Genomic DNA, 12,256 nt, shown 5'->3' with positions numbered 1-12,256 from the left:
TTCCAGAAAGTAGAAGTGTCTCAAAACTTGTTTGTGCAAACATGGTTTGGTATTAATCTGATCTTTCATTATTAGTAGTAAAATGTATACTTCATCCTTAAACCTAAACAAACATAATATTAAAAAGTAAGACACTCCATAGATCAATAGAAATAAGATAGATGTGTATTTTAATATGTCTAAATTGTGTTAATCTGTATGTAGATAAAACTTTATAAATATAGACATAGCAATACCATACAGAGGTAAATACAACAATCTCACAAAAAGACATTCTGATCAAACTACTCAAAGCACAGACACCAATATTAGAGAAGATAGTTGTAAGTAACAAACAAATATTTTATATTTTATAAAGCTCTTGGGAAATGCAAATGTCAAACTCCATGCAAATTTGCAATAATTAAATGCAATGCAAACATTTTGTCTTAGATGTTTTGCTGCAGAAAAATACATTTCTGGACTGATGTTAATGAAGTGAGTATTGGGCCTTACTAAGAGATCCGCAGGGGTACATACAACAAAAAGTAGAAAAAAAGTAGAAAAATATAAATCACTAAATGTTAGTATAAGAATGAAGCATAACAGTGCAGTTTGGCAGGGAATAACATGTCTATTCTTCAGGATGCTATTGAAAATAAAAATATATATCTGAGAAAGTAAAGAAGAAACATTAATTTGAGCTGAATGAGATTTTTCTAATGTGTGAAGGTGCAGGTTGTGTCCTAAAGCTAAGAAATTATTCATTTACTGGCAATATACAAAGGGAAAGGCCAATAGGCTCATCTATATTTAATTGTTTAAGATCAATTGAAAAATAGCACAACGCTGAACAGTTGAGAGGGTAATATAGATTTATAAATGTCCAATTGTTGGACTGTATTTTTCCAGAAAAATAAGCATTATAGTCACTACATATTTGATCAGTTATCACTCACTTGATTTTGATCAAAGTATTAAAGGGACAGTGCACCCAAAAATGAAAATTCTGTCATCATTTATTAACAAATTTACTTACACATTACATAAATGTAAAAAGTAAAGGTTGGATCAACCTAAAAAATTACTTTAATTGATAACGCCTAAAATTGAAAAAAGTTTTTCAACCAAAATTTTCTTTAAGTCAAAATTGACTTAAGTTGAAAATGTTAAAGGAATAGTCTACTCATTTTCAATATTAAAATATGTTATTACCTTAACTAAGAATTGTTGATACATCCTATATTTTATGGCGTAATAGAACTTTTGGGAGTACTTCGACTCGCCTGAAAAGTCCGCTCCCCTTCTCACTCTCATAATGGGAGAGGGAGGGTGTTACTGCGCAGAGTCGAAGTACTCCCAAAAGTGCTATTACGCCATAAAATGTAGCTCCTCTTTTAAATCCGCTTCGAAAAGCGCTACGTTTTATTTTGTACCACCAAACTTGCTCGTATGACTACTCGTCTTAAATAGGAAAAACGTTGATGTGTTTGGTCACTTCTAACTTTATCTCTAAATGGTACCATTGAATGAATGGGGCTAAGCTACATGCTATCGAAGCGTCGCAGCACGCTCCAGCACTTACGTGCACGCACACAGATGATAGAGGGATGTATCAACAATTCTTAGTTAAAGTAACATATTTTAATATTGAAAATGAGTAGACTATTCCTTTAACTTATTTAAGGTGTTACAAATTAAATCAATTTTTAAGTTGATCCAACTTTTTAAAGTGTAACCAAGCAGATCTGGGGCACTTCCATAGTAGGAAAAAACAATATTATGGTGCAAGTCAATGGTGCCCTGTATCTGTTTGGTTACAAGCATTTTTAAAACATAATGTAATTTTTCAAAATATCTACATTTGTGTTTGGTAGAATAAAGAAATTTATACAAGGTTGAAACCACTGGAGGATCAGTAAATGATTTTTCATTTTTGGGAGAAGTCTCCTTTTATCATCCTTTTGTCATCCTGATCCAAATCTTGACATAAATTATCAAACATGAAGACACACCTTAACAGATCAGTTCAAATCTTTTGAGAGACATTGTGTCCACACTTACAATATCTCATTTTGGTTGATGAGGGTCTTATGTCTTAGCATGTGTTCATATGGATTTACATACGAAACCCATGGTAAGGCAACCTATAAAATACTTTACAGTATAAACACACATGTATGTGAGATAATATTCACCCCAGCTCTGCTCTTTTTGTTCACATGCCCTGCAGAAGCAGTTAAACTGAGCAGCGCAGAGGCTTACTGACCGATTACAAAGATTGCTGGTGCCATCCAGAGCTCACTGAAACACAAAAGTCAAGTGGCCCGGCAGCAGGACTAGATTTTTTCTTGGGATTGTGTGGAATTACGCAGAGTATTAATTCAGGTCCCCACAGGATTCTGGCGGCTGGCCGGTCGCTACGGCGATGATTAGGATAAGGAGCAGCTGCTGATGCTCAGTTCAGCATCCGGATTAGTCCGCCGAGACTCTGTATTAAAAAATAAAGCACAGAGCAAGTTTGATTGAGACTTATAGGGGGGATGAAGACAATCCAGCTTGCAATGAAAGTGGTTAAGAAAAGATGAGTTCATGGTACTCATAGATATATCTCTAGTTTCATCATAAAAAACACTCCCTAATCTATATCTGAGATGTTCTGTATCTTGATCTGGAAGAGATTATTCCTTTCACAATATTTAAGTGTAAGAACACATTGTGTATGGTTTTGTATAGCATTCAATAAGCGGCTTAGCAACAGTTTAGCAGATGAATACTGTATGTTATTCCAAGCTCTGTTCATATTTAGAGCACAGGAAATAAAATAATAACAATGAAAAATGAGACTATATTTTTATTACATCTGAACTGTTTTTAACTTCGTACTTCCTATATCATGCAGTGTGTAAAACTAGACTGGGTGTTGGTGAAAGTGAAGAACATGGCCTGACACCATAACCTCAATTCTAACACACATAAATAAGCATAAAGACCACACATGCATAAACACATCCCCTACATTTTCCTATCCTAAGCCCCACTAGCATCTATGAATATCGAAGTGGAACACTAATAATAACATGTTTGCATTGTTTCGACTGTTTGGTCTAAATTATTTACTGGTGGACTCTTAATGCGACTAAGTTGGGCCGCAGACCAGCGAGCAGCCTTTCCCGCAGTCAGCTCCACTCTGCCGCTTCACCTTGACCGTGTCACTACAGCTTAGGCGCAGACGGGGGTCAGAGTTCACACTGCCAGGTTGCGTGAGCATGTGGGGAGGTTCGAACCAATCAACCATGAGACAGCTTTCGCTTCCAGTGTCCGTTAGGGTGCCTCGGCCAACCAGCTTCCTGCGCCTTGCACATTAATCCACTCAGCAGCATTAATATGTCAAATGAAAGTTTAATGTGCGAATAGTCAGCAAACAGTCAATGCTTTTAAAGCACAAATGTGACCCGGCCTGTGAAAACCCAGTTAAAGTCATTTTTTTCTACATAACAACACCTACACAATATAGAACGTTATGTGAAAATATAACTTTGATATCTTTGATACTGACTGGGTAAGGATTGAAATCAATGATTCAAATCAAACTTTGATGCTCCTAATCTCATAATTAGATTATAAGACTTTAGCCTGGATTTCAAAGACAGGGTCACAAAGTGTAAACTGTCGTGTGACCCAGGGCCATGGGCACCATAGAAATTAAAGAGGGCACATCAGATTTAGATTATTTCTGTTAATGTAATCCTTACCCTCTCTTAATAGAGGTGAAAGAAGGGGAGTGATATCAGGGCATGACCCAAGACAGATTCAAACCGCTTGCATCATCACGTTGAAAATTAAATAATTCACTCTAAAAATGTCTGGGTTATTTTTGACCCATAATGTGTAAACATCTGACAGAACACATGCTGGGTTAAAAATTACCCGATGTTGGGTTGTTATGCAACCAATAATAACCCAGCAGTTGGGTTAAAACAACCCAGCCTTGGGTAATTTTTAACCCCGCAGTGCATGTGTTCTGTCCAATATTTACCCATTATGGGTCAAAAATAACACAGGCAGTGTTTAATTTAATGTTTTTTTTATGTTAGCATTTAATTTTTATATTTGGAACATATTTTGCAATTTTATTTAATCATTTAATTAATTTGTTTAAAGCTGGCAAAAAATTATACTTTCCTCTTACCCTATATCTAAACTAAACTTTCACATTTTATATTTTACAATTAATATTTTCATTTTAAACACTATTGTGGCAACACTTTAATTAGTAAAAGCATTAGCTAACATGGGCAATATATAGTTTTTCAGCGATTACTATAAATTTTTGTTAATGTTAGTTAATGCAAATACAATTATTCAAGTTAATTGTGCATTTTCTACTGTTAACAGTAACAGTTTTAATTGTATAAGTAAAGGCTGAAATTAACATGAACTAAGATTAATAAATGCTGTAGACATATGTTCATGTTAATGAATTAATGTCACCAAATGCAACGTTATTATAAAGTGTTACCCATTATTTTGGATGTAATTTCCTTGTAGAAACTGTTGCCTGGTCCCCACAAAGTAGAAGAATTCTGGTTGTGCTGTTCATTTGGTCCAGAAACATCTTTGGTCCAAAATATGACCATACTGCCCTCTGGTGACCTTTATAATATTAACATGCAAATAAAAAAATTGTTATGGAGGCTTAAATCAAAACAAACCAACTGCAGTTTGACTGATATTAAATCGAATGCACACAAAAAAACTAGATTTTTGAAAAATAATAAAATTGAGTTATCTCGTTTTGGAATCAAACTCTTCAATAGGTTGAATAACTCATAAGTCATACTTCAAATTCATTCAAATATAACTGAGAAAAATTGCTAAATGTGACATATAGGCCTAGGGTTAAATTATAAACATTTAGCTGCCACTATGGGGGAGTTTCCCGGACAGGGTTTAGGTTAATCCAGGACTAGGCCTTAGATATATTATTTAAGTCGTTTTTACGAACATTACAAAAAAACAATATCGGGTTGCTTCTTTAGACAAAACAATGGCACTGAAATATGTTAAGATATGTCAGTGCAAGATGTTTTTAAATTAAAGCAGCTCAAACATGCATTTTGGTCTGGGACTAGGATAAGCCCTGTCCGGGAAACCACCGTCACAGCTTGTGAAACCAGGCCCTCCACCTAAAACACTGCTTCCAGCTCCAAATATTCTTATCATATCACAATGTAATACGCTAGGACAGTCTCACCCACAAATATATTCTGCATGACCAAATTTATCATATACTTTGCATTACATCAACATTGCATTACCTTAAGTTATTTTACGTCAGAAGGGGGCGATGTGGTTCCATCAATGGCATGTCAGTCTGAAAAGGCAATTGTAATTTTATGAATGAGAAAAAGCACCTGTGTAGAACCATATGGGGGCCATATAGCACCACATATGGTTGTACATAGCACTATTTGGTTCTACACAGGTGCTTCACAGGTGCTTCATCGGTGCTGTATGGCACTAAAAACGGTTCTTCTATGATTACGACCAAAGAACCACTTTTGGTCCCATGTAGCACCTGTTGTTTTTAGAGTGATGTCAATTAGGAAAGACACACGTTAACATTATCACAACGCTTTTAGATTTAGAAGTGTTTCAGTTGACTCTACATTTGGAAATGTATATGTACAGAGAGACCTTTGTCTTTCGCTCTTGTCGAAGTCTACATAGATCCGAGGATACTTGTTCCAGCAGTTTTTGGGGTGTGGTGATGCTGTCTTCGATGGGGATGTCCAGGGCACCTCCCTCGGCTAGTGTAATGAAAGGTTGCCTGGCTGTGGCTAGGCCAATAGGGCATGCTGAAACCCAGAATACCAGCTCTGTGGCATGGTGAAGAGGGAGGAACAGCATCCGTTTAGGAGTGACTACCGTCATTTCAAAACAAAGCAGATTGACATATTAGTGTGAATGTAACAAAGATTTAATAGAGGCTGATTAATGATATAGGCCAAGGTATTGTCGTACGAGTGACACTGCCTAAATGAAAGAATTACCATTATTATTTGGTACTTGATATAAGCTTTTGACTTGGAATTTGAATATTACATTAAATGGAAATATAAAGAAGCTAAAAAAGTTAGTTAGTTCACCCATAATTTTGATTGACTTACCAATATGTTGTTTCAAACATAAAAGGCATATCTGTGGGACACAAAAGGAGATTTAGATCCCAAATCACAAAAGGGAAAGTTGGACAGGTTTGGAACAACATGAGGGTGAGTAAATGGTGGCAGGTTTTTCATTTTTGGGTGAACTATCCCAGTCAACGTAAGCATAGAAAAAAAAGAAATTGTCTAAAAAAGAATATCGCCACAGAGGAGACGCCTCGACGATAATAACACATAGAGGGAAGTTGTGCTTAGAAGCCGGCGTGCGGCACAAACCGACCTAAACCAGTCTCATCTCCATGCACGGGCCTGCTGCTGCAGATGGAAGCTGGGGATAAATTCAGCTCTGGGTGTAACCATACATAAACAAGCAGAACAGACCTCAAACATGGCTTCTGGACACACTGCTGCCTGTAGGGAAGATTCTGGGGTCAGAGACTAAGGTCACAGACCTGTCAACAGCAGACAATCTCAATATTTGCAATGCATAATGATATTGGTCCAATATGTTAAATCAAACGTCACTATACTACATTATTTGATTTATTAAAAAATAATGTGTCCTTGCATTTCCGTTTATGCATTTGGCAGATGTTTTTATCCAAACTGACTTGGAGTGTACTTTAAGTGACTTGGAGCTCCCTGAAGATTGAACCCATGACTTTTTCCACAGCTAATGCAATGCTCTGCCAATTGAGGTACATACTTAAAGTGGCTTCCTTTAGTTTATTTTAATATTCTGGCATGGAATTGTAATACTACAGCTATTGTACCTTTTACTTGTCAAATTCCTTGTGATGTACATCACAAATGTCTGCTAAATAACTAAATGGGATGTAAATATAATTAGAAAATAAAATTAACAACTGATGCATACAAAAGGAGTGCTCCTACAGATTTTCCTGTAAAAATGCAAACATATGAATACTGTAAAAATAATATCAAATCAACATATACTTTTGTTTTACTTTAAAGGAAAACACCACTGTTTTTCAATATTTTACTATGTTCTTACCTCAACTCAGTCGAATTAATAAATACCCATCTTTTTTCAATGCGTGCACTTTTAATCTTTGTACAGCGCCTCATGAATGTGTTAGCATTTAGCCCATTCATTCCTATGGCTCCAAACAGGGATGAATTTAGAAGCCACCAAACACTTCCATGTTTCCCTATTTAAAGACTGTTACATGAGTAGTTAAATGAGTAAGTATGGGCGCACAAAATAAAACTTTAGTTTGGAGCCATAGGAAAGAACGGGGCTAGGCTAAATGCTAACACATTTAAAAAGCGCTGTAGAAAGATTAAAAGTGCATGCATTGAAAAAAAGATAGGTATGTATTAATTCATCTAAGTTGAGTTAAAAACATAAAATATTGAAAAACTGTGGTGTTTCCCTTTAACCTTAACCTTGTTTATCAACTTATCACAAGTCAAAACTTAAAATAGTAGATTGAATTGACTTGCAAAACCAAGTTGTTTTAACTTTATACAGTGAACCTGCACTGTAAAAAATACTTTGCTGCCTTAAAATTTTTTGTTAAATCAACTCAGATTTACAAGTCATGTCAACAGAGATGAGTTGTCACAACTTATAAAATATAGTTGAGAAGTCACCTGTAGTTATAACAACTCATCTCCAGTCAAGATAAATAATAGTAAGTTGATTTAACAAAAAATTTAAGGCAGCAAAGTATTTTTTACAGTGTGGTACAAACATGCACCTGTTATCAAAATACAAGCCTAGTGCAGGTGACTTACCACAGCAGAGAGTGAGAGATTTAGTAACATCAATAGGCCTATGTGTTGCATCGAAGACAAGGAGCTTTCACTTTTGGGCCATCCTTTCTACCTACCGGTTGCCTTGGATACGCATTGTGGACATCACAAAGGAGCCAGTGTACAGTCCTGTGCAGACGCCTTGGCAGCCGCTCTGGCCATAGTAGCGATGTTCCCTCTCTGTGCAATGATGTAATGTTTTGGACTGATCAGAGCTGCTCGGCGAGAACCGGAGTCAGTGTAATGGACGAGTGGTTTCTGTGGACAGAGTTTTATTTTTATGGTGGGTTGATTCAGTTTGGTTGTCTGTGGCTTACAGTTTGAATATGTGTTTTCTGTGTAATTTAAAACTCTAAATTGAAGGTTTGCACCCAAGACCAGCATCTATTATGATTTGTGTTTTGTCACTTTACTATCTGCAATGAAACTATGAGCGGCTAATCCTTGGTTTGCACACACAAGTCGAATCACGCACAATTGGGGCAGTCTCTGTTACTCATGTAACGTATTACATAATCTGTGGGTCTAATCATCCTACGTATGGGATGCCATTGTGGTGAGGATTGCTAACAGAAACTGCCAATTTAAAATGATGGGAATTTCACATGGAATAAACTTAAATAGCCACTAAATTGGGATCCAACATGAAGGCTGCACTGGGCAGCTTTCCATTCAGTCCATGAGTTTTGTGACACATTTACATAGCAGTTTTATATGATCATATGTTCATGTTTGTATAGAAAATAAATGGAAAAAATATGCTAAATTTAAGCATTTTCACTAGTGATTTTCACTATGAACCACCCCTTACGAAAAGTATCCATAGTTTTTCTTTTGTGGTAAAAGTGTATTACCCACTTTTTTTGTGTAATGATTACTATTAGCAAAACCATGGTTTTACTACGGTAACCATGTTTCTTTAACAGTAGTATTTTCTGTAAACAAATAAACCTTTATGACAGCATGTGAACTTTTCCTCTGATATATTTGATTAAGTATACTGCAATACAACATCATCATATAGGCCTATGCACAAATTAGAAAATACCTTTCCACAATATTATTGGTCTGAATAATAATTTACTTTAATATTTTATATCTGTTTTACTAGTATATTATTATTATTAATATTAACATTAATACAAACAGGACATCTATTTTTAATCTCCAGTATTGCTATTAAAAAGCATGCATAAGGGCACTGTAGGTCTTTGTTGCTGCTTGCTGACTTATGGGCTATATATTAAAACTAAAACTACATCTGATCAATGAAACATTACTTTAATTACTTTTATAACTTTTATAGAGTTTGGATGGTGATACAAGCAAGTTAAATTTCGAATGAGTGGAGTTATGTTGCTGTTGAGCTCACAAAAGAAGAAATCTAGTATGAGACATCTTGTGAGGAACTGCAGAAAAGAAATGCATCTGATTTCAAACACCTGAGTTGAATCTGAATAGCTCTGATTTGAAGCGCTTGCGCATCGGGCCTGAGAGGGGACGTTACCGACACCACGTGACGGGAAGGGCGCGGCTTGGAGCGGTGCATACTTGAAACTTTGTTGAACTCCCCCCCTTCAACAGCTGCAACGCATTTATACACATGTGCAAACTTTGCTCAAGCACGACACTCCCCAGACCTGTGCAGCTTAACTCCATCGACAGTTTCCCAGCAAAACTCAATTCACCTGTGGATTTTCCAAGCGTCGCGAAGTAGGACACAGGGATCTCGGTCCTAAAACTTTTACCCTAAGCTGGAACTCACAATAGAAGATGTCTGCTACGGTTCTGTCTTCCATATACGATTTCGACAGGGTAAGGCAGTTTACACTTTCAAAGAGTTGCTTAGTTTGTATTTTGTTCACGCGTAATTGCGTTGTCTTGTATTATCTGGTTATGTAGGACGCGTTGGCAAAATTTGGAACTTGACAACTCCCCGTTTACTTAAAGTATACACTTAAAAGTCTGGCGTGGCAAATTTCGCATTGTAAAGTTTTTTTGACAGCTTTCGTTTGTTTCCTTTTAGGAAAAGCTCCCAAGTTCAAATGCAATCTATCTCCACAACATGCTGGAAAAGAGAAATGTCGGGGTCCCATTCGCCGCCTCGAATACCAACAACAACAGACCTTTTGGTTATTTCAGGAGTAACTCAACAAACCACATGGACTTAAACTTGAGCAACCGACTCCAGGTCGGTTTGGAGAGCTCGACACCTGCCTTCATGAATAAAGAGAACAAACATCGCGAGCGCGCGTTCAGTGACACGGGGGAGCGCAGTCAACTTCAGGAACTCCTTCAGCAAAAAGCCGGCTCCCAGATCAACTCGACCCGCTACAAAACCGAGCTCTGCCGACCTTTTGAAGAAAACGGAACGTGCAAGTACGGTGAGAAGTGTCAGTTCGCCCATGGCTATCACGAGTTGAGGAACCTGTCTCGACATCCGAAGTACAAAACCGAGCCGTGCCGCACATTCCACACTATCGGTTTCTGCCCATACGGCCCCCGGTGCCACTTCATTCATAACGCGGAAGAGCGCAGAGCCGCTACGAGTAACGCACAGCCAAGGCTTAACCGGGAGATTGAACTACAGTCCACGAACCCGTTTATGACCCAACGGGAAAGACCAAAGCTGCACCACAGCCTGAGCTTTTCTGGTTTCTCCAGTTCCCACGAGCCGGCTTTGATGGACAGCCCGATTTCCCGCACGCCCCCGCCGCCCACCTGCGCGCTTGGCTTCTACGAGGACGCGCTCACTCCGAATTCAACCTGTCTGAATGCGTTCACGTTTCCCGATCAGGATCTTAAAGCGTTTCTCGCGCCAATTATCACTCAGACTACAAGCGCGTTCACGCAGCAGAACGGTGATGCTTTGTACAGTAACATGCGCCCTCCGTCACCCCCATTCAAAATGGGCCACCTGCCCTCCATGCATCCACTCTCCGAGTCTCCGGTGTTTGATGCTCCGAGTCCGAGCCCACCGGACTCCCTCTCGGATCCCGAGGGATACCTGAGCGGCTCGTGCTGTTCCTCTGGCACAATCAGCGGCTCGGAGTCGCCCAGTATGGAGGCGAATAGACGTTTGCCAATCTTCAGCAGGCTGTCGATTTCAGACGACTAATATGCTTTTATCCCAGTAGTGCCAACTTCAGGTCAAATATGGAATGATTGTCAGAGATTGGTTTGACCCAAGTGTTTATCTCATGATTGAGATTCGATTTTTCGTTTTTTTTTTTCGTTTTCTTACAATGACATACTAAGATAATGGCTTGTTATAGGCCAGTTAAAGTGTCTGGAAAAACATTCCCAAAGTTTAAGTGTTTGGCAGTGGTGTAAGAGCACAAGCACTGGTTGTGGATGTAGCGGGGACCCATGGTTGACAGTGGAGTGTCACTGCGTATTGTATTGTTTTTTTTTTTAACTGTGTGGTATCATTGCATTTTGCATCATGGTTTGAAATCTATTTAACTTATTTATTGTCATGTGAAAGTATAGCCTTGGAGGATAAATTGAGTCCATATGGTATTTATCAAAGCTAAAGCAATACACTTATCTTCCTGTTTAAATTGTGATCTCTGATATTAATCTGGAAACAGTTGGGTTTGTCTCACAATAATATATTTTTGTTTATTTTTACTGTAAATAGGTAAATAATTTAAGAAATTGTATGCTATTTATTTCAATTTTGTTTACTGTGTATATATTAAAAAAGTGGGAGTGCCTGATGAGGTCACGCTGTGATTTCTTGTTTGGGAAGGGGACGTCAGAGGATCAATGGGCATTTGTAGAATGTAGCCTGTCTTGAGGTCTTTTTGACTGTAAAGAACTAACTGACTTCACACCTTAAGTATGACTTCTGTTTATTTTTTGTTGTTTTTAAATTAGCAACGATAAAGACAACCAAAAAAGTATTTGCACACAGTTATGTAATGTTTGCAGTCTACTGCCAGAGAATGTAGCACTCTCCTATCTCGAGGTTAATAACTAGCTAATACGTGCCTGCTGGGGTCAAAGATCCCACATAGTTTAACCTAATAAAGCAGTTGCTTTGGTGTATATAAAGCGAATTGAATGTAGCTTTTACATAGATCAAGATGCCTTTTTATGGTGACTAAGATGCTGTTTTGTTCTCTTGTTTATTTTTAGATCATTTGTTCACACCATTCCTAATGAAAGATACTCTGCTTTCAACTGTACTTCTCAAAATGTGCCAGCTGGGGACATTAGGTTTTGAAGTTGGTTAACTAGTTTTAGATGAAGTAAAACAACATTGAATGTAATGAGTGATATGTCAGAGTTGGGGGGGAGGGTGCTGTGTCTACAAAGTGTGC

General features: G+C 37.7%; 1 protein-coding gene and 1 long non-coding RNA gene across 2 annotated transcripts; one reads left to right on the top strand and one right to left on the bottom strand.

The window, feature by feature from the left end:
• Positions 1-1,374: 1,374 nt before the first annotated feature.
• LOC129420311 (uncharacterized) lies at positions 1,375-7,185 on the bottom strand. The gene is made up of 3 exons (XR_008636801.2): positions 5,301-7,185; positions 4,502-4,635; positions 1,375-2,470 (listed from the first exon to the last, which is right to left on the bottom strand). It is a non-coding gene; the product is annotated as an uncharacterized lncRNA (long non-coding RNA).
• Positions 7,186-9,492: 2,307 nt separating this feature from the next.
• zfp36l2 (zinc finger protein 36, C3H type-like 2) lies at positions 9,493-11,650 on the top strand. The gene is made up of 2 exons (XM_055176373.2): positions 9,493-9,743; positions 9,955-11,650. The coding sequence occupies exons 1-2, from the start codon at positions 9,702-9,704 to the stop codon at positions 11,044-11,046; spliced, it is 1,134 nt and encodes a 377-aa protein (XP_055032348.2). The 5' UTR covers positions 9,493-9,701; the 3' UTR covers positions 11,047-11,650.
• The last annotated feature ends 606 nt before the right edge of the window (positions 11,651-12,256 follow it).

The sequence above is a fragment of the Misgurnus anguillicaudatus genome, chromosome 4 (assembly GCF_027580225.2).
Source record: "Misgurnus anguillicaudatus chromosome 4, ASM2758022v2, whole genome shotgun sequence".
Taxonomy (NCBI): Eukaryota; Metazoa; Chordata; class Actinopteri; order Cypriniformes; family Cobitidae; genus Misgurnus; species Misgurnus anguillicaudatus.
This window is presented reverse-complemented; position numbering and strand designations above follow the sequence as displayed.

Coding starts and splice junctions, on each gene's coding strand:
- zfp36l2 (XM_055176373.2), top strand. CDS start 9,702: ATGTCTGCTACGGTTCTGTCTTCCATATACGATTTCGACAGG. Junction 9,744..9,954: donor CCATATACGATTTCGACAGG/GTAAGGCAGTTT, acceptor GTTTCCTTTTAG/GAAAAGCTCCCAAGTTCAAA.